The 25,973-nt window shown below is 39.1% G+C and overlaps 4 protein-coding genes across 4 annotated transcripts in view; 2 read left to right on the top strand and 2 right to left on the bottom strand.

Moving 5' to 3' along the window:
* Positions 1-111: 111 nt before the first annotated feature.
* Positions 112-11,958, bottom strand: malt2 (MALT paracaspase 2). Its single transcript, XM_029121784.2, has 17 exons — positions 11,664-11,958; positions 10,831-10,993; positions 10,470-10,633; positions 10,084-10,214; positions 9,831-9,981; positions 7,694-7,881; positions 4,718-4,814; positions 4,109-4,153; positions 3,979-4,014; positions 3,631-3,834; positions 3,346-3,523; positions 3,154-3,228; positions 2,939-3,066; positions 1,658-1,807; positions 1,346-1,503; positions 1,101-1,235; positions 112-850 (listed from the first exon to the last, which is right to left on the bottom strand). The coding sequence occupies exons 2-17, from the start codon at positions 10,965-10,967 to the stop codon at positions 404-406; spliced, it is 2,424 nt and encodes an 807-aa protein (XP_028977617.1). The 5' UTR covers positions 10,968-10,993; positions 11,664-11,958; the 3' UTR covers positions 112-403.
* Positions 11,959-12,034: 76 nt separating this feature from the next.
* On the bottom strand, positions 12,035-15,505 carry mrpl54 (mitochondrial ribosomal protein L54). Its single transcript, NM_001303667.1, is given in 3 exon segments — positions 12,035-12,602; positions 12,811-12,967; positions 15,370-15,505. Coding segments are annotated over 3 exon segments (417 nt in total). The 5' UTR covers positions 15,497-15,505; the 3' UTR covers positions 12,035-12,469.
* Positions 15,506-16,994: 1,489 nt separating this feature from the next.
* Positions 16,995-18,139, top strand: fam32a (family with sequence similarity 32 member A; the record flags this gene model as incomplete). The annotated part of the gene is given in 4 exon segments (NM_001303657.1): positions 16,995-17,096; positions 17,541-17,682; positions 17,767-17,820; positions 17,947-18,139. Coding segments are annotated over 4 exon segments (342 nt in total). The 3' UTR covers positions 18,016-18,139.
* Positions 18,140-19,203: 1,064 nt separating this feature from the next.
* The window catches only part of LOC105011466 (adaptor related protein complex 1 subunit mu 1), a 32,724-nt gene continuing 25,954 nt past the window's right edge, over positions 19,204-25,973 (top strand). The window contains exons 1-4 of the mRNA XM_010871503.4: positions 19,204-19,398; positions 21,506-21,662; positions 23,453-23,520; positions 24,464-24,594. Coding sequence (XP_010869805.1) covers positions 19,357-19,398; positions 21,506-21,662; positions 23,453-23,520; positions 24,464-24,594 — 398 coding nt within the window. The 5' untranslated portion in view covers positions 19,204-19,356. The remainder of the gene's footprint in view (positions 19,399-21,505; positions 21,663-23,452; positions 23,521-24,463; positions 24,595-25,973) is intronic.

The raw sequence follows: 25,973 nt of genomic DNA, 5'->3' as shown, positions 1-25,973 counted from the left end.
TTTTGGGGAGGTTATTGTGCCTTTGTAATAATTTATATTTGGTAATTAAAGAGTAAACAAAAACGAGGTGTTTTTGTGTGGACAGTTTTTGAGTAACAATAAAAACATCCAGAATCATTTTTTATTTTTAAAGAATCCAATCATTAATATCACAATGTGACATGAATGTAATAATGCAAAATAGCTATTTTTTCATCTGTAGAAAAGACACAATGTTTTCAAATATTATTAAAACATCATTACATAAGCACAAATATAGTTTATTACACTGTTTCTCTATATTCTTTATTCAAAATATAAACAATGCAGGTTTTTAGATATTTTTTTTTTAGTTAGGTCAGTAATTTTGATCTGTTCAGACAGAATGGGTAACATGGCAAACAACTCCACACATTTGACAGGACTAATAGGAATGATAGTTTTGCATGTTACTGAACCGGTATGTATGGTCCTCAACTTGACCATGAGGGAGGCTTTTGCTTGATGTGAGTGGCTGAGGGAGGTCAGAGTCAAACACTGCTCGACTGTCATCCTCCACTGGTATACTGATGCTCCCTTTGTACTCTCCTGGCTGTAATGAGTAATATGACCAGGTGGTGGATGCTGAACCAATGGAGGAATTCTCTGTGTCAGGAAAGCTTGACCCAAAGCCCTCTGGGAAGGAGGAAGATTGGCTGAATGAGTGAAAGTCAAATGAGACGGAGGCAGAGAGGGACCGGGGAAGCCGAGGCTCGTAAAGATTGAGTTTGGATACCAGTGGTTTGCCCACTACAACCGTTTGTCTCTCCTGGACCTCCTCATCCAAATTTGTGTACTGATACTGAAGGCACACAGTAAATGTCAGCTCCTTCTGTAATGAGAAGCATACACAAAGTCAGAATAATGGCATAGTCTGCTTATTTAAACCATAAGCATGCATAAAGAGAATCACCATCACTTCGATCAGGGTTCCTAAAGGGTGTCCCCTGGGCTCTCACATATTCTTTATCCAATATAAAAACTGCTAAAATTAATGATAACATTTTTATTCCTGATTAACAGTAAAACTGGTCCCATGGTTTTTGGGAACCCAGAGAGTCAATGTGTATTTAAACCCTGACCCTGAGTCTCTGCAGGCCTTTGAGGCGAGTATAGAGGCCTGGAAGCTCTGTAGGCTGGAGGATTTCCAATGGCAGTAAACTTCCTGCATCCAGGAGGGTCTCCTGATTACTCATTTTCAGATCCAGATCCAAACCCTGCCGTCAAACAGAACAAAATAAGAACAGGAATGATTGCAATGTTTTATGAATAGTTAACACGGTGAATTGTGCTGCAGTGGAGAAATATTGAAAATGTATTTGTTAACCTCAGTGAAGTCGGTGAGGTGGGCAGAGCAGGACTCAATATCCTTTGGCTTCTCCAGTATTCGGGTATAGATGATCATGACATTGGAGAATTCTGCAGCAAAACCCAGCTGTACCGTCACACCGCAGTCAAACTGCAGGTTTCGGCTGTCTGGAAGAACTGGACCAAAAAGCAATGCTCATTAAAGCTGTCATGCGGTGCTTATTTAGCTCTACATTAACTCCCAGAGCTAATGCAGTGCATTTAGCTCACAGGGGAAATGGTATCTTTATCAACAACCTGGGTATAAAACCCACTTGTTAAAATAACGTACCATGTGCTATGGCCCACTGCAGGTTCCGTGCTGAGGCGGTCTCTGGGCAGCCAGAGGACTGGATACGATCAGTGAGTGCACGTCTCTCAGAAAGATTACTGCGTAACTCTAGAGCCTGCCGTCCTCGTGTGATGTCACACCGACCCATGTCTGTACAGACATTCAAACCCAGACATACAGTTAGTTCCGGAAATATTTGGACACGGACACAGTTTTCATAATTTTGCCTCTCTTTGTCACCACAATGGATTTGAAATGAAACAACTGAGATGCAATTGAAGTGCAGACTTTCTGCTTTAATTCAAGCTAAAAGTCTTTAATTTCAGTTTTCATTCACAGTCCCCTTATTTCAGGGGCTTAAATGTATTGAATTTGTTCGTAGGTCTTTCTGCTATAAGTTTTGTCTTAAGCAAGTGAAATGCATGCTCAATGGGGCTGAGATTCTTTTTTGCAGTGTTTTGGGTTATTGTCCATCTGTAAATTGAAGCACTGTCCAATCAACTTTGCTGAATTTGGCTGAATCTGAGAAGACATTATATCCCAATACACTTCAGAATTAATCTGTCTGCTTCTGTCTTCTGTTACATCATCAATAAACACTAGTGACCCAGTGCCACTGGAAGCCATGCATGCCCATGCCATCACACTGCCTCCACCATGTTTTACAGATGATGTGGTATGCTTCGGATCATAAGCCGTTCCAAGCCTTCTTCATACTTTTTTTCCTGCTATCTCTCAGATTGGATTATTTTTTTTGCAGCCTAAGGATGGCCTGTTTCACTTCCATTGAGAGCTCCTTTGACGGGGTGTTGTGGGTTCAAATGCGAATGCCACACCTGGAACCAACTCCAGACCTTTTACCTGCTTAATTGAGGAAGAAAAAGTGGAGGAATAGCCCACACCTTTACATAAAACAGCTTTTGGGTCAACTGTCCAATTACTTTTGGTCCCTTGAAAAAGAGGGGTCTACATATAAAAGAGCTGTAATTCCTAAACCCTTCCTCCAATTTAGATGTGAATACTGTCAAAGTAATGCTGAGAGACAGCTCTTTAAGGCCATATTCATTATTTAACTGTAACTTGAATATATTTTGGTAAACAGCCAATATAACAAAACCTGTGTCAAGTGTCCAATTATTTCCGGACCTAACTGTATAAACAAAACAGAGAAGTAATATTCACACTGTTTGTAGTGATTGGCAATCATGATATATTGAGTGGCGCAATATGTCAAAATATGTTTGTTTTTCTGCAGCATATATTGAATGTAATCATTCACACCTTCAGCCACCCTGTCTAGCATGACTGTCACTTTCTCGTCCTCCATAACTCTCCTCTTGAGGAAACTGATGAAGATCCCATTGGACAAGTCGTCTTTGTTCACCTCAAAAGCCTCTGCATCGACACACCTAGACATAATCAGAGATTCAAATAAAGCAGTCTGTGCTACACGTTCTTGTGTGAAAGAGGTTTGTGATGAGTCAGAAGCAACTCACGTGGCGTAACCAAATACAATGTTTGCGGTCACTTTCAGTTGGCCCGGCTGAGGAGGCACGCCATCGTTCAGGTTTCTACGACAGAATACATGTAGTAATACAACTCCTAGTTCAGTTTAAACACCGTAACAGCAAAAATCCTCAGTACATTTCCGTAGAACCCAATGAAGTTGTTCATGGAGAGAACTGCACCTTTTGCGACACATGTCCAACAGAAAGACATTGAGCCCCGTCTCTCGCTCCTGCATCCGCTGTAGCACATCCTGAACCCACAGGCAATTGTCGGAGGTATACGATGCAGGGGCATCAATGGGCACCATGAAACTGTTCCCATAATTCTCATAACCATGACCCGCAAAGTACAGAAGCCCTGGAACATGATGGGAGAAGTGGAGGGAACAATGAGAGACAGCTGGACAATGCATATTGTAACCTTACTAATTAAATACATTGACAGCTTATAACAGCTTAACTGACCGTAGACTCCTTTGTCAAGGAGCAGTAGGAACTCAGTCACTGCGCTGTGCATTTCCTGCCAGTTGAGGTCCAGCAGAGAGACCACCTTGAAGTCCAGCTGGCGCAGCAGGTTAGTCATCTCGTGGACATCTGCCATGGGCGCTCGCAGTGGCCTATGGTGCAGGTAGTTCATGTTGCCCATTAGAAGGGCCACCTTATCTGTGGCTATGACAAGCAAGAGGATACCAAGGCATGAGGAAAGAGGACATACTCCCTGTAACAGAAATATTCTGCAACCAATGTTAATTAACTGCAATTAATTTTACACTTCATTTCCTTTGGGATAGCAATATATTTTATTGCACTTACCATATAATTCACTAATCTGCCTGGATGGGCTTGGAGCTAAAAAACATTGTTTGCAATGCTGTTATCAATTTTCACACAGCAAAATGTTGAGAGAGAAAATGTTTTGATTAAGGTACTAACATGTTTTTACCATGGTTTTCTTCACGAAAGGAGGCATCAATGCAGGACCCAGGGTCTAAAAAAAAACAGAAACAAGGAAGTGAGTGTCATGTGCTTTCCTTCTTACAACTAGAGTGTTGCATATTTTTGTTGCAAGGGTTGCTCAGGAAGCAGATATGCCCTCATGATCTGAGAGGACAATACATTTCAGTTAGTGCTTATTCATATCCTAAAGCCAAAATGTAACATTAAGTTAATATTTTGAATATTTATTCACACAAAATATCTCAGGCAAAAGTACCTAAAATATTCCCATTTTAAACTTTCTCGCCAGTCCGTCTATCAGTTTGCCTCCTCACACTCCTACACAGTAGAATCAGTTTTACTTCTGGGACTTTAGAGTTGGGATGCATGCTGTACTCTCATCGTTGAGTCAAGCAAACACACCATTTTAATTTTGGGCAGATCTGCCTCAAAAATATAGCAGTGAAATGCCACAAAGTAAAATGCCACCTCAACCATTTCATGCATGAAAGCTAAGCCAAAATGTAATGAACACATTAAATGAATCATCAAAGTCTGCCCAGAGAACACAAAGACCAGAAACAGAAAATTCAATCACCAGATGCACCACTCTCACCTATTTTTACAAGAACCGGGTTGCTCCAAACTTCATGGTAGAGGTTAAACACCTTGCAGCTGTACTGTCCTCTATCTGCAGTGGTCACACACAGGATCTGCCCACCAAACCAGATAATATATACATGGCCGTGAGAAAGTATTTGCACCCTTTCAGAAGTATATATCTTTTTTTTTACTGATTGATAATGTCAAAACGTAATATCTGATAAAGCGAATCGGACTGAACCAAAAACATAATACTTTGACACATACACTACAAAAAAAACATGTAATTTCAACGTGTTGGGACTAACCCAGACTCAGGTTTTCATCAGCTAAAATAAAAGATCACACAAAGTTTTCTTATGCAAAAAATGAATTCTGTAATATTTTATGCACAAATCTATTTACATCCCTATTAGTGAATTTTTCTCATTTGATAATTGACCAACCTAACCGGTGTGGCATATCAAGAAGCTGATCAAACTGCATGATCATTACATACAATGGATATAAAAAGTCAACACACCCCTATGAAAATGCCAGGTTATTGTTATGTAAAAGAATGAGACAAAGATAAATCATGTCAGAACTTTTTCCACTTTTAATGTGACCTATAATGTGAACAATTCAATTGAAAACCAAACTGAAATCTTTGAGGGGGAAAAAATGAAAAATAAAAACCTTAAAATAACCTGGTTGCATAAGTGTGCACACCCTCTTATAACTGGGGATGTGGCTGTATTCAGAATTAACCAATCACAATCAAACGCATGTTAAATAAAAGTCATTACACACCTGAAATCATTTAAAGGGACTCTGGTTAATCACAAATAAAGTTCAGCTGTTCTAGTAGGATTTTCCTGACATTTTCTTAGTTTCATCACAGAGCAAAAGCCATGGTCCGCAGACAGCTTCCAAAGCGTCAGAGGGATCTCACTGTTGAAAGATATCAGTCAGGAGAAGGGTACAAAATAATTTCCAAAGCATTAGATATACCTTGGAACACAGTGAAGACAGTCATCATCAATTGGATAAAATATGGCACAACAGAGACATTACCAAGAACTGGATGTTCCTCCATAATTGATGAAAAGATGAGAAGAAAACTGGTTAGGGAGGCTTCCAAGAGGCCTACAGCAACATTACAGGAATTGCAGGAAATGACTGGCTGTTTGCTAGACGTGACAACGTGACAGGTGACATGAATCTCCCGTATTCTCCATATGAATGGGCTATGGGGTAGGGTGGCAAGACGGAAGCCTTTTCTTACAAAGAAAAACATCCAAGCCCGGCTGAAATTTGCAAAAACAAACATCAAGTCTCCAAAAGCATGTGGAAAAATGTGTTATGGCCTGATGAAACCAAGGTTGAACCTTTTGGCCATAATTCCAAAAGGTATGTTTGGTGCAAAAACAACACTGCACATCACCCAAAGAACAGTGAAGCACAGTGGTGGCAGCATCATGCTTTGAGGCTGTTTTTCTTCAGCTGGAACAAGGGCCTTAGTCAGGGTGGAGGGCATTATGAACTGTTCCAAATACCAGGCAATTTTGCCACAAAACCTTCAAGCATCCATTAGACAGCTGAAGATGAAGAGGAAGTTTACATTTCAGCACATCAACAACCCAAAGCACACATCCAAATCAACAAAAGCACAGCTTCACCAGAAGAAGATTAACGTTTTGGAATGGCCCAGCCAGAGCCCAGACCTGAATCCAGTTGAACATCTGTGGGGTGATCTGAAGAGGGCTGTGCACAGGAGATGTCCTTGCAATTTGACAGATATTGAGCGCTTTTGCAAAGAAGAGTTGGCAAATATTGCCATGTCAAGATTTGCCATGCTAATAGACTACTACCCAAAAAGTGCTGTAATAAAATCAAAAGGGGCTTCAACAAAGTATTAGTTTAACCTTTTCACGCGTGAGTTTCAAATATTCCTTACCGACCCCCCAGCGTGAGTTTTTTTGCACGTGACTTCGGTACTCTGCAGCATTTGAACTCACGCCAGCCTTTGAACAGTCATCTTGCTAGGTAAGGAACACTACATGCATTGCATTGCAAGCTTCTCTCATTGACTCGAATTCTAAGAGCTACAAAAGTTGGTTGATTTATTACTGTAGCTAGCTAGAAAACGTCAGCTAACCGCTAGCAAACGTCAGCTGCCCGCTAGCTAACAAATCGTGACCAGTTATTCAATGCAGTGAAAATGAATAAACTATATAAAATGCATACAACGGGGAACGTAACTTCTAGAAAGTTTTTGCAATGGTTTTGATCGGTAGTAGTCGCTAATATAATTCGTTTTTGTGCATTAGTGTTGGCTGTCTGTTGGTACGTAACTAACACTTCTTGTCCCGATTTGAATGCTTTCTACCTGGTTAATATCATAGTATGGTCTTGAAACAATTACAATCAGGAAATAAAGTTATAAACACTGTTTGAGCTAAATGTGAGTAAATAATAGCGCGGTTTTACCAGCCATTGTTACGTTACTTGTAGCTAGGTATGCTAATGGTGCGTTCTAAACATGACGTTCTAATCACACCGGTGTGATCGTACGCTCCAGGGACCACTCTAGATTGATCACACTGGTGTGATCGTACGCGCCAAAGGGTTAAGGGTGTGGACACTTATGCAACCAGGTTATTGTGAGTTTTTTATTTTCTACTTTTCCCCATCAAAGATTTCAGTTTGTTTTTCAATTGAACTGTTCACATTATAGGTCACATTAAAGTTCTGACATGATTTATCTTTGTCCCATTCTTTTACATCACAAGAACCTGGCATTTTAACAGGAGTGTGTAGACTTTTTATATCCACTGTAGGTACACCTTGTGTTGGGGACAATAAAAGGCCACTCTGCTGTACAGTAAAATGTGTCATGCCACTTAGCTGTAGTGACAGATAGTTGCTGATCAATCACACTGTCGTGGGGGAATTTTGTCTCACACTTCCATCCAGAACAACTTTGACTCAGCATATTTCCTCTCACCCTCAAAGTTCTATCCTTCCCCGTTGGCACTGGTTGTTTATTATGGTACCACTGGTACTGAGGAGGAGGGTTAGCCTCAGCAAAGCACTCCAGACACAGGGACTCCCCTTCCGCTACTGCCTGGGATTGGGGCTGATGAACGATATGCACTCCAGTCTCTAAGGATGGGGAAAAGCTACTTGTGGCACCTGAAACACAACAAGTCAACTAGTTTTTAGAAAAGGGAATGCAAGTTAAAATCAACAACACCAAGCCTTTCTGTACAATGTTTCATGTGTATGAGCTACCGCAGCATGGGTCCCAATCCAGGCCACTGCTCTTCTGGTGAAAACGGTCTCCTCTATGTATGTATGTACAGTGGATATAAAAAGTCTACACACCACTGTCGAAATGCTTGTTTGTGTTTCTGATGTAAAAGAATGAGACAAAGATAAATGATGTCACACAGGGGTGTGTAGACCTTTTATATCCATATTATATATATATATATATATCCATATATATACAGTATCTCACAAAAGTGAGTACACCCCTCACATTTTTGTAAATATTTCAGTATATCTTTTTATGTGACAACACTGAGGAAATGACACTTTGCTACAATGTAAAGTAGTGAGTGTACAGCTTGTATAACAGTGCAAATTTGCTGTCCCCTCAAAATAACACAACACACAGTGTTGAGATATACTCAAATATTTACAGAAATGTGAGGAGCATACTCATTTTTGTGAGATACTGTATATATATATATATATATATATATATATATATATATATATATATATATATATATATATATATATATATATATATACATACACACACACACACACACACACACACACACACACACACACACACACAACTTTTCCATTGGAAAGAACCTCAGACCATTCCTCCTTACATAATATTTTCAGATCCTTGAGATTATTCAGTCTGCGCTAATTAAGAACCTTTTCTAATTTACTGCAATCACTCTAGAAGTATTTTCATAAAATGTATCTGTACTACACAATTGTTAAAACATTTAAACTTGGGCCTAAGAGCCATTTTAAAAATGTTTCTAGACAGTCTGTTTGTCTTAGATTTTTCCACATTTAATTGTGAAGAAAGAAAGGCTGACAAACATTAAGGTACACAGTTTGGATTTCTGTGTGTATGACAGTTTGGATTTCTGTGTGTATGACAGTTTGGATTTCTGTGTGTATGACAGTTTGGATTTCTGTGTGTATGACAGTTTGGATTTCTCCTGACTGTACTCTTGAGACTAATGTTATTATGCAATATTATATTTCATGTGGATGACAAACGGATCTGTGGCTTGTCTTTGAAGCCCTTGGGAAGAGGAGAGTATCAGCAAGGTTGATTGTTTCCCTGAGCTCAGAAAACAGGGAGTTGTTGATTAAGGTTTCCCTGGGCTAGGAGATCAAATAATCATTTTCATGGCTCAATTATTATTAGGCTTCTAGAACTTGAGCCACCAATGTTTAATTATGTAATGGTTTGAAGGGCGGATCCCAGAAAGTTGGGAAACCAAAGTGGCACAAGCCCAAGGGATTAACATAAAGGGATGGTCACATAACGTCATGTAAGATGTTACTGTATAAATGTGAGTGTCTGAGTTTGGAAGGGCAGTATATCTGCAGACAGACGCTGCTTTTATGATCCTCATTAAAGTCTAATTGGATTCAGAAGTTCCTGAGTTATTGCACATTTTTTGGGACGAGGGAAAGTTTTTCCAAGACATGGCCTGTGAGCAGTTGAGGATAATTGTCTTGCTCGGAGACAAAAGCAAAAGGGGTTTTCCCATTGTTGCCTTGGGGATTCAAACCAGCAACCTTTTGTTTACTGAACGCTCATGATCACAAGGCCACCCTGCATGCAAAATATGAAATACTGTGGAACTTAACAAGGGCCCCGGCAAACCTTTTGGAAAATACATTTATTGAAAATAAAAATGTTCTCTTTGCATTTGTATAACTTTCCCATATCTATATAAAAAAATAGTCTGATTAATTGTATAATTAATTTTACACAGTTGTTTTTGTTCATTCTCAGGGGTGCCAATAATTTTGGAGAAGACTGTATACAAGTTCTACTTAAGTATATTTGAACAGTCAAGTAGTTATTGAGTTACCTGCACTGGAACCATCTGTTCTGACCAGGCGGACTTGTGCCCACTTGGAGAAGGTAAAGTTATCTCTACGATTGACACGGCAGATGTAGTGTCCTTGGTGAGCTAGGGTTAAAGGGCCAAGGACCAGCTCTGGACCACTTCCACCCAGCACCTACAGAGAGAGAATACACAATCTTACCCAGGCACACCTCGTGTCATCTCCATGTTATGTGTAATATAACATACTGGGTACTGCAGTATCCATCTAACTGACCTCTTCTTTGCCTCTGAACCACTGGTAGTCAATGGGAGCAGGGCCACTAGCCTTACAGACCAGAACCACCCTGCCTCCCTCTGCAGCATGCTGGGTCTGGGGCTCCTCTGTGATCCGGATTGGCTCAATCACTTATGATACACGCGCATGCACACACACACACACACACACACACATAAACACACACACACACACACACACACGTGTAAGGTGCCACAGTGGAGCTCATTAAATGTTACACATTTCTGTGAATAAACCCCCTCTATAAACTTTTTAAAAATATAATATATAATATGTTAGTTTTCTATTGTTAGTAACTTATTGTATTGTATTGCCTGTATAGGAAATGTGCAATTAATTTGAGAGATAAAGAGAAAGAGCGAAACCATCAGTGAGGTATTGCACAGCATCGTGGTGTTCCATCTTCTTCAGGCATTCCAGTAGGAAGCCCAGGGTGCAGGTGCGTTCAGACAGTTTCTCCAGCAGGTAGCGCCCAGGGCTGCCAGTCGCAGTAAGCACCTGGAGTGAACAGCAGGTCATCTCCTTCTCACTGTCAATCAATAGTGACAAACCTTGTCAGGTTAAGCTAAACACTCCTACTGTCTCTATAGCCTCCACAAGGACTTGCACTGCTTCATGACATCAGTGTGAGATGGAGATGGGCTATTTACTTCATTATCCACATATCTGGAACGACAATACTGATACAACACTATTTAAAATTGAGTGTTCATTTTATAGTTTCACCTGCATTGGAATCGGGGTTGTTCAGTGACAATATTGGCAAGTTGTCTCCATCCACAGTTGACATTGTCCAGCATGTCGGCTAACTTGCTCCGAGCTCCTTCACTCAAAGTCCCAATACATTGATTCCAGTCACCCATTTCTAGTCGGTTAAGTAATAATACAGCTTTTTGGAAGAAAAAAAAGTCACAACAATCAATGACTCTAGTTTTTATAAAATGTTTGAATAGTTAACCTCAAAACAGTGACAGTGGTCATCCAGAGTCAACCGTGCCAGCCAACACACTATAGAAGACACATTGTTAAAACTTTCACATGCTGTCAGTGATCACTGCCCAGTATGCAAAGCATGCAAAAACCTTTGTTAGATTAGATTGTTAAAAGTTGTACACATTTAATAAACACTTTATAAAAACGAATATAGTGGTAAGATCTGACCAAAATGTTAGAGTGAAATGACTGAAAATCATGATGACAATCCTCACCTTTAGATTCTTCTCATTTTGGATTCCAATAGCTTCAAGCGTACTATGATTATTATATTTATTAAAATATTTTTATTATTATATTTAGTCATCTGGCTACAGGTTTGGTGAAAGCTACTGGAATGTTGATATTTAAATGAAAATCTCTTCCACTACCACTTCACGAGCAAGCCGAATGTCCAATTTAAAACGAACTTAGCTCGCGAATATTTGTCAACTGCAGTAGTTTATTTCACCGAATGTTGACTATTATTCACTTGACAGAGGAATATATTTACGTTTAACTGCTTCCGATATAATATAACATGAATAGTGTCAATATTATAAATTACAACACATTTTCACACTTACAAACTGAAAAGTATTTCCCGATTCCAACGATGTTTCCGATGAGAAGTCCTTCGCTACTTTTCAATTGGGTAAACCACGCCGAACGATCTAATTTAAACCTTTAATTTACTCATACTTCTCGGAGTAACAGTAGTTCGCCTTTGTCAATCTCATAGGTAAATAATTTCACTCATTTGTTCGGTTCCTCATTTTGTGTCATCCTTTGTATTTGCATGAAAAGGCAGTTCCCCTTCAAGTTTAGTTTCACCTTGCCTGCGCCAATAGAATCACAGCAACAGCGTCAGGGGAACAGTATGTTGGCTTCTCTAAAGAGAAGCTTTCCATTATCAGCAAAAAAGAAAAAACACTATTCATAATAATCACAAAGAATAACAAAATATAAATTTATTAACGATTGATACACAACATCTTGAACAAAATGAGAAGACCTCAAAAGCCATTTAGATGTTCTTTCGCAGAGAAGTAACGAGAATAAACATGGCTCTTTTTTTTCAGAGAATCTGTATTATCGCAACAGAAAGCTATTTGCAAGGAGTGAAGAAATCCAAACTCATGTCACAATTTTATTGCATAATCTGTATCAAAGAAGCACATGGTAACATATAAAATGAGAAATAACATGGCAAAAACTGGAGATCCAGGCCAGTCTTTAGGAAGAGTTATCTCGATATGATTGGTGTTTACTTTTCAGCAGAAAGATCACATACAGGTACTAAGTCAGTCTGTTACAGGTATACTATAGTGTCTGCAGAACACAATTCTGCAGAGAGCAGCTGATCACTAAAGGTCTCTCGCTGCCCTGGGTACTACAGCTTCTTCCCTTTGTGTAACCTGTTAAAGCGCCACATGTGCTCCTTCCTCAGGACCTTCCAGTATTCACGGCTATCTGGCTCCAGCTCGTGGATTTTCTTAGGGGGACCAAGGTGCAACTGGAACAGCCTGGGATGCAGAAAAGTTACAGCTTAGCTACACTAAAATGATTTATCTGAAATGGTTTGTCATTAATCAATTACACCCAACCTTACATGCTTATAAAGGTTGCTAGTTATTGACATTTCAAGTATGGTCAAATGAAGGTTAGACGTAAAATTTTCCATTACAGATGGCCAACTCTCTTCTCAAGGCAGTGCAACCTCTAAGCATTTACCACTCTGGGTATTCCTTTCGAGGTTTCAGGGCAGGGTCGTCTCCTTGCTTCAAAATGTTGACTCCAACAGCATGAGAGGTGAGCTTCACAGGGTCCTTACACACCTCCGGACCAGCAAGCACATCTTTCCCTATGCCCTTGCCCTTTCCTTTGGATGCTGGTAATGAGAAAACAGGTTTATATGAAAACATCTGGTGCACACAATACTTCAGGACACCTGTCACTCGTCAGGCTACAAAACATCAGAATGAGTTAGGGAAGACCAACAAGAGTCGACTTCTGCTTTCTTTGTCTGAATCATTCAAATTCCTATTGACCATTAACTTCCACAATGTCAGATGGCAGGACAACATCTCCACAATCACCAAAAAGGCACACCAGCAGATGTACCACTTGCGGCAACTGACAATCAATCGTATAGTCCATCCTTGCTATCTCCGTCATCGCCTGGTTAAGAGTTTTCGCCTGCCTATTCAGCAGGCATAGAGCAGTACAGGTCAAATTGTTAACCCAAGATTCCATAGTGTTATTATAAAATGGTTAAAACAATTAGAGCAGTAAAGAATTGTAATGTAATAACCGTGGTATACAATCTTTGCATATTGTACATAACTGCGTGTCAACATTGCATAGATTATAGTATTCTGTTATTTTACACCAGGTAAAATGTTGACTGTGTAGATTTACTTATGAATTGAAAAGTGATTTTGATCCTAACTTACTGCAATACCACTGATAAATACATGTATCATTTCACCAGGCAGACCAATTATTTTGTAATGGAAACCTGGCCATTGTGTGAACCCGGAGGCACTGGCTTAGACCAACCTAAATCACTAGAGTACAATTCTTGGATAAGAATCTATTCAAAGTTTGCTTTACATGTTAAAATAACAGGGTAAAAACAGAGAAAACATGATTTCTAAACAAAAGTGGGATCCGGCATGAATAATAAAAGTAATGCAGCAAAGTAGTTCTAAATAAAAGGGATAAGAATGAATAAAAAAATTAAACGGGAAAAATAAAATGACTGAGAAAACTATAAAGCACATTTAAAAACGTGCTGATTGCTTTTTTAAATGCCTATATAGGTTCTGAAGGTGTAACGTAAAGATTGTCTTCCGAAATAAATATTAACTTCACAATCTACCGTGAGGCAATACAGTGAGGCCAGGCAACGGTACATGGAGGTTACATGTATTCATGTTACTCAGTCGGTGGTTGTTTAAGAGCTACTGCACATGAACTCAAACAGGAAGTTACGACAGGAACTGTGAATCAATGTGGGTATCCTGAACAAAATGTGGCATATACAGTGGGTGAAGTAAATAACAAAACTCTTAGCAATATCAGAGACCTCATAAGGAGTGGGGCCGCCGTTTGCCTTCAAAACATCTCCAATACGCCTTGGAATGCTGTCATACAGGTCCTGAGCTGTGTATAATGGGATATTGCAGCAATCTTCAAGGAAAGCCGCCAGTTCTTTGAGGGATGAATGAGGAGGAAATCTACTCCAGAACTTCCAATAAAGGTTCAATGTTCAGCTCTGGTAATTGGAGAAGCTTTGGAAGGCGTTTGACATCATCCTGGTGTTCATAAAACTACTCTTGCATTACTTTAGCCGGAGCATTATCATCCTAGAATATTGGAACTTGAGGTAACAGGGTTTGCACCATAGACCTGTAAAGTGGTCTTATATTTTAGGGCCTGTATGACCATGCAGAACAATCAACAGACCCAATGGCTGCCCAGGACCTTGCGGTCACCCCACCATGTTTAACAGTTATCACCAGACATTGTGAGCTGAAGGCATCCTTTGGCTTTCTCCAAACATAAAGCTGTCCAGATGTAAGAAATACAGTGAAGGATGGCTCATAAGAGCTTATTCATTTTTTCCCCATGCTCAGGGGTCCACGTTTTGTACTCCGTACTCCTTATCTTTACGCGTTGACCTTGGAAACAGACCTAACATAAATTCCAGCTTTGTGAAGATCAAAACATACCGTTTTTATTGGGTCACAGAGATGCTGATTCAATTTCACTGGCAATTTTCTTGGCTGTGTTTTTGGGGCATTGTGGCACTATCCTGTGAAGTGTCCATCTCTTCCCCTTGATTAGATACGACTAGCAACCACAGTTCCTCTTTGCTGATGCAATTTGTCCATGTTCAACATATGCTGTCACAATTTGAGGCTGTTCACCTTGACACATTTAAACATTTTGCAGTTTTGTTGACCGATGCACCTGCAATTCAGGCATAGACTATTTTAACTCTTAAGAAGTCCGCAAGTTGTCTCATGTTGCACTGATAACTCAAAATATCCAAGTGATAATAGTCTGACCCCTTTTATAGCTGTCGGGTTTCCGTTAGTTTGTTCATCTCCAGTATGCATTAATGTATAGCTAAAGGAACTGTAGATATTGCGAAACAAACATTGCGCGTAGGTCGTGTGCCATTCACTTATATGATGCATGCGATGCGATACATTTTCCTGATAAAACCATGGAAACAAAGGTCAACATGTTTTCTGGAGTCTAGAACTGAGACGCCAAACTTACCAACTTTCTTTGCGTATCCACAAGTTGGAATTCTATACAACAGATTGCTTATACTCTGCCCCATATGTGTATTGGTAGCAAGGCGTGTAACCCTCATTGTAGAGCAGAATAAACCGTGACCAGACATTTTTGTTGTATTAAAGGTTAGCTAACCAAAGACTACATATCATCAGCGCCTTGTGAGCAACATTAAAGAAACATTTCCGGGTAACAAAAATGTGGACATTTTCAAAATAAAAGAGACTAACGTATTACTACAAAACTGACAAACTGAGTCTATTAATTGTTTAAGAAAATGTACCTCTCAAAACATTGACAACAATTCATATATGATCATATTTAAGAGTAATTTCAATGAAAAGTGGGTATTAAAACATGTTGCAAGGGCAAAATTCAGACAATGTGAATGACTGAATATGGAATACATATTGCCTCATAGATCAAAAGCTATTGAATGTTCCACAGAGAAAGCAATGTAGGAAATGTTCAGGAGAGTGTTTAGAGTAAGTCAAACCTGTCTAATCATGGGGAATTGTGTGCTACATCTATCTAAATTACTGTGGCATGTAGAATAGTTTTTTCTTTATGAGTCAACATGTTTCTCATACCTATTGAGTTACATTGTGGCCAATGGTATGGGCGGAGTAAAATGCCAGCAACAATTGCAAATACACAGTGCCCCTAAATTTTTTTATATAAAGTCACTCTATCCACTCTCCTGAACATTTCCTACAATACATTCACTGCGGCGTAAATAATCGTTTTTTTCTGTATGAATCAATATGTATTTCATCTACAGTCATTTGCATTGGGACCAATAGTATGGACGGAGTAAAATGCCAGCCACAATTGTAAATACACAAAGTGCCCCTTGATTTTCCAGGACACTTTAAATCTACATACACTCCTGAACATTTCCTACAATGCATTCACATGTTGCTGGATGTAGCACACAGTTCCCATCCAAACCTAATTTCATTTGGTTAGTAGATGCTCTTCTGAACATTTCCTACAATACATTCACTGCGTTCTATAGAATCATTTTTGCTCTATGATGCAATATGTATCCCGGGTACAGTATATTATAATGTGTTGCAATGGGGGAGAAGGTGGAAAGCATAGTGTTGCTGGATTTAGCACAAGCCCATATATAACTTATGATCACCAGCAAATTAACAAGAACTACATCATCAAGGATTCATCAACTCATTTTTAAAATATGACATTTTTACAATAGTTGATTCCATCACCATTTCTCAATGTGCTCCACCTTAGAATATTATTCATCCTTTGTGAAGTACTATTTAAACAGCATTTTTCTTCAGTTAATTTATTTTTAATGTGTAGATATTCTTTAATTTTCTGTATCTTTACAATATACATTAAGGAACGCAGCAAAATAGATTATTTTAATATCGATTTTTACCGCGGACTTTTATTTGTAAGGCAAAATCCGAAAACGAAATATCTAATGTTGCTAGCATGACGCTACTACTTCCGGGTAACTGCTTCTCTTAAATAAAACCGGAGCAAAGTTCAGGAATGTAGACAGAACGTTACTGTCATCTGCTGGGTTGGAGTCATGAGATTAATTTACCAATAGGGGCAGTAAAGAAACCATTCGTGAAATCCACATCAACAACAATAAAGATGTCGGACCAATATGCCACCGTCCAGAAAGGTTCCCTGAAATTGAAAGGGATTGGAGTGGTTTCCGCTGGGAAAAGGTTTGTATTTCTTTAAATTCCACTTTATAATCTCCGTGATCAAAAATAACAAGTACAATTCTCAAAATAAAGTTAATAGTAGATCCCTCGTCATGTATCAACTAAGCTAACAGCCAAGTCTTGTTCTCCTAGCTAACACATTATTAGTTAGCTAGCTAGTTATACGCTTGAAATCAACAAATTACGATGTACATGTAGCGTATTTCAACGAAGAATGTCAAACGTAACACTAAGTTGCTGACTGACAACAGTACGCTGGTCAATTGGACTACGTAGTTGCCGAGTTAACTAGGTAACTCCCTAATAGAAAATAAATGAAAATAAAACGTTCGTCGCAAACATACCTAGGTCTAGATAATTGGTTATCAAAGCTTTAAGCTACTACTAGGGGTATGTTACTAGCTCACTAATCATTCTTCGTCTTTTTTGTTTTTCTGCTCTTAGAAAGAAAAAGGACAAGGAGAAGAAGCAGCGTTTGGAGCAGCAGATTAATACCAATCAAAACGAAGAGGAGGAGACCAAGAAAGGATACATTGACAAAAGAACACCAGCTCAAATAGCCTTTGACAAGATGCAAGAGAAGAGGGTGAATATAAATTGAGCAATGTGCAATGTTGATTTTGTATGAAAATGTACCAAAATGTAACTCTCCCTTCAACATTTCTTTAAGCAAATGGAGAGGATTCTGAACAAAGCAGAAAAAACTCACAAACGAAGAGTTGAGGTGAGATGTTAATTTACATCTTCAGCATGCCTTTACAGTTGATTGGTAAAAAAAAATTGCGCTGTGATGTTAATTGATAGGCACCACAGACATTTACTGATGACAAATGCATTTTCTTTATTCCAGGATTTCAACCGTCACCTGGACACCCTAACAGAACATTATGATATTCCCAAAGTCAGTTGGACCAAGTGAAGAAGACTCCTGGATACCTTTTTTTTTTGCTTTGGGCAGGCCTTTTTTGCTGATTGTTACCCCCATGTAACTTTAGTTGTGGCTTTTTGTAAATTTGTTGTTGTATTAAAGTTTCATATAATTTAAATTGGTCATTTTTGGTTATGCATCAGCGGAATTTCATTAGACATGAATGCTGCAGTAGTCCTGTGACACATTAAATGCAGTTCCACTTCCTAGTGTCTAGAATGTATGCCAATGCTTTTATTGGTTGTGTGTACTTCATTGCTGTCTAGGTAGAATGCAACATCAGACATATTCTAGTCTCAGAAGTGTACAGACCAGGTAAACTAGTTTTTGGGTCTAGTTGTACCGCATTTAAATATCCATGTGAGCTAGGATGTTGCTTTACCTGATCCTAGCATGTCAGCTGCAATAGATGTCCAAATTTCAATTTATTAATGGATAGCCTCTTGAGATGCAGCATCTCATTTTCAAGAGGGTCCAAGTACCAGAACATAAATCCACAGCACTAAAAAACAACAACAAAAAATATATAATAATATACACCTTACATCACTACCTTAGGCCTCAAAGCTTTGACATGTTATGACAGTTTCAAAAAAGTACAAGCAATTCATTGAACAATGAGTGGCACATAAAAAGGACAAAGATTGGATTCACGAGAGGTAAATCAATTATCCAGTATTTATCCAAAATCAATAAATACATGATCTTCAAACCCATTAATTAAGGGTCCAAAAAGGAAATAGACTCAAGCTTGAATCTACGTTTTAACAACTGTGGGTTGTGAAATGCTGCAAGCAGTACATGCCATCATGGATTACAAAGATGAATCCAGCTGCATGATGCCAACTGATGCTGCCCTGCCTGACAATCTCAACACAATGTTTGCTTGCTTTGCTACAAGCCGTGTAACGCTATACCACTAGATCCGAAATCAAACAAATGTCATGTTTTCCACAGGCCCAATTGCAATATGAAGTCATACAGAGCCTCATGCAAACGAGTACAATGTAGCTTCCATTAAATGTATGAATTATGATATTAGAATAAGAATATTAAGCAAATGTATTAAAATATTTAGGAATGGAAGATGTATTATTGAAATGGAACAGAAAATCCAAACAGCAACTGATTCCCGGAAGTGGAGCATATAACATTTTGTGTTTTCCGCTTTTTGACGTGACGTGTGCAAAACCGGTTCAATGGTAGTAAGCAACACCTAGCACTCCTAGGTGGATGCTACCTTACCGTTAGCTGCATACTCTTGTATTGTAGAATTGTGTGACACCTTTCATTGGTACCTACTCGTAGCTATTGCGACGACATAGAAACATAATGTCAGCAAGTGCGGTTTACGTGTTAGATCTCAAAGGCAAGGTAAGAGGGCATCATTCATTTTGGTTACTCTTGCTAGCTAGCTGATGCGTTAGCTACTCTGCTAGCCAAATCCACAACGTTTACCAGACTGTTTAATAACGCGTTTTAAAAATATGTTTAAATAATTACATTTGAGAGATTGTTGTTGACACGGGAAATTAATTCCGTGTTATTACTGTAGACACCAACAGCTGTACTGGATTGGATTGAAAGGAACTCGTGATGCATTAATGATAAATTCATCATGATGATTGATTCATGATGCATTGATGTTGCTGGTGACTTTATCACGGTAGTGAGACGTACAAAGCTCTCACGTATACAGTTAGTTATTGTAAGTAGGCTGCATTTTTTAAACAGTAACACTCCGTTTTAGGGTATTGCATAACTCAATATACTGTAGTCATTTGATATTCAGTTGATTCGTGATCAATTGTTGCTGGATTTTCTAGCAACAACATTCAATCAATCACATTTATTTCGTTAAAACCATTTTACAATAGCAGATGTCACAAAGTGCTTACACTGACACCCAGCCTAAAACCCTGAAGAACAAGCAAGATGTTGTAACCCAGTGGCTTTGGAAATACCCCGTAAAAACGGAACCTTGGAAGAAACTTGGAGAGGAGCCAGGCTTTGGAGTGTGGCTAATTATTTCATGGAATAATCAACAGCCAATACTTTGAACAATGTCAAGTTTGAAAATGTTTAGGTTGTATTCGTTTTTCTTGATCTGGTAACCTAACCAGTTCAAAGCCCAGCAATTTGAGCTTGTGGTCCAAGAAAAGTGAGGAGATAAGGAACCTTGCCTTGTATAACCACAGGGAGGGAATATAATCAACAACTGTTTTGGATTTGGACCTCACAAAACAAACCCATGTCTTTGGAAATCAGTCAAGTGCTGTTGCCAGTGTTGTGTTTTTATTCTGTGAGCTCCAACAACCACAAGCAACATCTGACATATTTGAGCTTTCAATGTGCTATGTTGTTAAACAACTTTAAGAATAGTTCTCTATCTGTGACTTTTCAATATATTCTGTGCTGTTTAAAATGGTTGGAAAATGTCTTTAATAACAGGGCTACAGAAACACCCAGGGTTCACCGTGCTCAGGAACAGCTTTCCTTTATAATTATTAAAACTGAAATGTCATTATTTTAATAGAAATGTAGGGCATATCAATTAATTAATTAACGCTACTCATCTGCTCATAGTTATTAAAGAAACGCAACTTTAATTACCACATTGTAAATTAAAGTGATATCGGCCTACTGTATATTGTTCTACCCACACGTGTGATAGACAGTATAGCCTAAGTATCATTAATGAAGAAAGCTCTGACTGTGCAGCCAGTTCACACGGTAAGGCTAACCAATAAACATATGCTAATAATACACCAGATTCAATTGCATTAATTTGGTGAACGCAATAACGATATATAATGTAATTTTAAATAGAAACACCACTTTTTCTCAGTAGAATGTCCTCTTACTTTATTTCAAGGACATTTCACCAAATACCCATTGTTCAATAACTTAATGTAATTTATAGATAGGTGGTGGAGACCATTTTAATTGCACAAGCCATCAAAGTTGGATGTGCATTGTTGAGCAATCTAATGTGGAGAATATTTTGGTGGATGTATGAAATTTATATATTATATTATATTAAAATTATGGATAGGAAGACCCCCACAGAGGTTGTACTAGACAAACATTAGTCCAGGTGAACATTATTAGAGTTGCTGAAGACAAGAAATGGAATGCAGTTTACCATAAAACATTTACATCTGAGGCAATTGCCTCAAATAATCTGTGTTTAGCACGGTTAGCAACGCCCCTTGTCCATTTTATTACACCCGTCTGTTGTTGTTGCAGTTCCTTCTACCACGGGGCAATGGGCTGCTTTAACGTGTTATCTGGGACTTGTGGTAGTTCACTAAAGCGCCATTGCTATTCAATCGGATTGGACCAGCCTTAGTTTATTATAAAATAAAATGCAGGATTTTCAATTAAACTAGGCTTTGTGCACTTTTTATCCACTGTATACGTCATACTGAGGATGGCAAAACATAGAGTAATCTTCTGTTGATTTGTTTCACCTCTCCAGGTTCTGGTCTGCCGTAATTACAGAGGAGATGTGGACATGTCGGAGATTGAGCACTTTATGCCCATCCTCATGGACAGAGAGGAGGAGGGCAATCTGTCCCCTATCCTCGCCCATGGAGGGGTCCGCTTCATGTGGATCAAACACAACAACCTCTACCGTATCCTCTCTGCCATACGCTTAACCATTCACAAACTTTACAATGAATGCCTTCAAATATTCAGGAACAATCTGATTGGCTGAGATGAGATTCCATACCTTTTGGTGTTCTGCACCAAGTGATAGTTGATTTATCCGCACTGCACCGTTGAAAAGCCCATGGCAAGATCAGGTGGGGTGTTGCCGTGGGGTGTTGCCGTGGGGTGTTGCCGTGGGGTGTTGCCGTGGGATGTTGCCTTGGGTAGTGCTGCATTATAAGCCACTGCCTCCGGTGCATATCTACATGGGTTTGAATCTGACCCATTGGACTTCCAGCAAAATAACCTTTTTCCCCACTGTCTCTGTCCATAAGGCATGAAAATGCCTGCAAATACATCTAACGGTACTGCAATTATGTGGAGTAATGTGAAGAATTTTGCTTTTACATGCAACAGTGATTGCTATTGATTGCGATGCCATATGCCCAACCCCTTTATAATTATTTGGACAGTGAAGCATTTTCTGTTTGGCTCTATACTACAACGGTTTGGGTTTAAAATGAAAATATATATTCTGTGAGGTTAAAGGACATTTTCTCTGCTTTAAGTTGAGAGCATTTGTGTACTATTTTGTTTCAGAATTTAGGAATGAAATTTTTATGCCTAGTCCCCAATATTTCTCGGCACAGACTAATGTAATGTTCAAATGATGCCCTTATATTTAGTAATTGGTTGCTTATCTTTACATGCAATAACTGCCTGATGTCTGCAACCCATTGATCCCAATCAGTGATACTCTGCCAGTCCTGTACTTCAGCTGTTTTTATTTGACTTTAATCTCATCTTCAGAAAATGAAAACCTTGATTGGCTACATTGAATAACTTACCACTTTTTGGCCCTGTAGTGACTCCTAATTGCTATTTGGTCCAATTACCTTGCTGAATGATGCGTTTGATTTTTAGAGTCTTGTACTTTCCTCATCTTCCTTCTTGCCTTCACTCTGGTACATATTAATTTCTCTCTCATTTGTCCACAATACTCTCCAGGCTTATTGAATTACATTGGTTGAGCAAACTGTAACTTAGCTCATGTTCTTTTATTTTTTGTCTATCTTGTGATTTTCACTTTGTAGTGTAGCCTTGTAGTTCTGCCGGTAGGGTCTTACATTTTCAGGGCCTACCTCCTGGAGGTGCCTCATGATCTGTCAGACAGGTTTTGTCTTCTTAATTATACTGAGCCTTCTGCAGTCTCTGTAGATGTCTTATTTGACTAGGCTTTGTCTCCTAAGTTAGAGCAAAATGACCAGAGAAACAGAGTTAATAACTAACCAGTGACATTCATTGGACATTTACACACTTCCTTTTTATTCAAATGATCACTGGTTTGTTTTGAACTTCCTTTACCTAGTTACTTAGATTGTAATGACATACCCTAAAGTGGTGAACACAACCAAATCCAGTTGTCCACTTGTACTTAGTGCTTTTTTTTCACCTCTGCATTAGAGCCAAAAGAGCACAAATCAATCACATTACTCCATCCCAGTAACATTCTTTGTTAGGAGGGCTATGTAGCTAGCTAGAGGATAGAACAACTTCTCTCGTAATACAGTAATACATTCCTCTGGGTTAAAGGTAGTAATGTTTGGTTTGATGTTAAGTGATGTTATCTGATATTATCTCTGAGTGCCCTAGAAATGCACATGTTCACTTTTAGCAAATTCCCCATTTAGTTGCCAATACCCTCTTAAGTGTGGACACATTGTCAAATAGTTTCAGCTGGTTCAGTTGTTCACCTTAACATATCTTCTATCAGTTGTAGCAACATCAAAAAAGAATGCCTGCGTCTCTTTGGTTTTCTCCTTCCTCTACAAAATAATTCAGGTGAGTGGCACTTATTACAGTTGATTATTATTAGTGAGTTTAGAGGTGTCTGTGATTGTGTATGGTGATCTGCATAGTGATATTATTATGGAGCTGTTGGGGAAAAAATATGCATGCCTATAGCAACTGCTAACTTTGTCGTACACACTGATTAGCCAAAACATCTTGAAAAGTCATAGGTGAAGCAAATAATGTGATCATCTCCTTACAAAGGCACATGTCAAGCTATGGGTAGATTAGATGTTAAGCGAACACTCAGTTCCCGTAGTCAACATGTTGGATGCAGGAGAAGTGGGCGGGATTTAAGACCTGAGCAACATTGACAAAAGCCAAATTGTTACGGCCAGACGACTGGGTCAGAGCATCTCTGAAACGACAAGGCTTGTGGGGCGCTCCTGGTCAGCTGTGTTGAGTACCCACCAACAGTGGTCCGAGGAGGGACAAAGCACAAACCGGCGACAGGGTGTTGGGTGCCCAAGGCTCATTGATATGCGAGGCCAACGATGGCTATCCCATCTGGTCCAAACCAACAGAAGGTCTGCTATAGCACAAGTCACAGAAGTTATGCTTTTAATAATGGTTACGGGAGGAATGTGTCACAACACACAGTTTATCCTGCTGCAATATCGTCTGCGTAGCCCTTGAAGAACTTGAAGGGTTTGCTGCTAATGTCTTGGTGCCAGATACCACAGGACACCTTAAGGGGTCAGGTAGAGCCCAGGCCTCGGCGGGTCGCTGCTGTTTTGGCGGCACACGGAGGGCCAAAAGCATTTTAGGCAGGTGGTCATAACATTTCGGCTCATTACTGTGTGAGTAACTGTTAAGAAATATGATACAGGCCTAAGCAGTAGGACTTTAAGCTCTATGATGCCCTTTCACCAACCTCTGAGAATTTTTAGATGTTTGTCAGAGCTTTACCTAAAAAACATTTTTCTGTCTGCAGGTTTTCTCTGAGTACTTTAAAGAGTTGGAAGAGGAGAGTATCAGAGATAACTTCGTCATCATCTATGAGTTGATGGATGAGCTGATGGACTTTGGCTACCCACAGACTACTGACAGCAAGATCCTTCAAGAGTGTGTATTCAGTCCATTGCCGGACATTTTTAACTTGCAGATTGGTGCGCCAGTATGTGACTAATTTGCATACAGTTGCTTGACCCTACAACATGTGATGTTAGAGCTCAGACTCCCTACATTCAATGTGTTGTATGTTCTTTTAAAATGTTTTACTTATAGTTATTTGGAAGTTGAGCCTCTTGGGCAAAGGGGAAATTGTTGTCTGAGTGAGAGAAAGGCTGTGAGTTAAGAGGACTATGTATTTTGAAAGATGAGATGTTGGGGATTATAATATAATCTTGCCGCCAAAACACCCGTGAGCCCAACTTTACACACAACCTTTCTGTATCACAACTCATGTCTTTTAGAGTCTATGTTTATGATGTCTAGTGATAAGATCATGTGAAGTCATCATTTAGTTTTTTCCAAACAAAATGAGGGTCTGTTTGTCTATTGTGAACGCGTTACTGCAGAACACGCACTTAAATGCACTCATGACGCTGCTCATCACCACTGCTTTTCTCTGAACTGCTGAGCTGAGTCAGCAGGTTGGCTAGTAGATAGAACAGTAGGCCAGTAACCAAAAGCTTGCTAATATCATTGTAAACACTTATTATGAAAAACACTTATTGCTCCTGTTAGTCACACTGCAAATGATATATGGCTCATCAAGTATATGTATCTTATTTTCATGTTAGAAACCCTATCATTATTAAAATAAGGTATATTTTTCTTAAGAAGCAAAAATATACCGCTTGTTTTTAGGAAATATGCCTCGTTCCATTGGCAGTTTATTTCACTTATTTCAAGCAAATATCTCCTCTAAAATAGTTATATTGTCTTATTCCATTGGCAACATTTTTGCACTGCAATCTGGTCTATGGTGGCCCCATTTATCAATGTACAGATGCAACTTTTCTTAAACCAATGGATGCTGTCTGCCATATGGCCTTCATTTACATTTTATTCCCGAGGTATTCTGCCCTCTTCTCAAGGACCCCCAGCTGTTCCATGTATTTGATCTAGTTCAGAGTTAGCACCCATGAATAGACTTTCAGCTAATCATCAAGCCCTTAATTAGTAAATCGGGTCTGCCTGTTCAGGGTTTTGTGTAATGTTTGGAGTTTCTTGTGGAGAGGATTGAATACTTCTGTTGTAGTCTAAACAGGCGTGTTTGGTACAGGTGATAGTTTTGATATTCATCACGGTACCCTGTAATGAAAGTTTGTCTTGACCTTGTTAAAAACCTGTAGATTGCATCTATGTTCCAATTTCCTTACTATTCTGTTGAAGTATTCAGACCTGTCAAATCCTGTTTCTGGATTTGTTATCTTTTGAGTTTGGTTCCCCTGGTTCTCCACTGAGTTGGGTAAATCCACATTTGGTTTTAAAGCACC

Source organism: Esox lucius, chromosome 8 (genome assembly GCF_011004845.1).
Source record: "Esox lucius isolate fEsoLuc1 chromosome 8, fEsoLuc1.pri, whole genome shotgun sequence".
NCBI lineage: Eukaryota > Metazoa > Chordata > Actinopteri > Esociformes > Esocidae > Esox > Esox lucius.
This window is presented reverse-complemented; position numbering and strand designations above follow the sequence as displayed.

Bases quoted from the DNA above. Each gene is read 5' to 3' on its own strand.
- malt2 (XM_029121784.2), bottom strand. From the start codon at position 10,967: ATGGGTGACTGGAATCAATGTATTGGGACTTTGAGTGAAGGAGCTCGG. The intron at 3,229-3,345 runs GTGCAGTTCTCT...ATTCTGTCGTAG, and splicing joins TTGGACATGTGTCGCAAAAG to AAACCTGAACGATGGCGTGC. The intron at 851-1,100 runs GTCAGGGTTTAA...TTCTCATTACAG, and splicing joins AAGGCCTGCAGAGACTCAGG to AAGGAGCTGACATTTACTGT.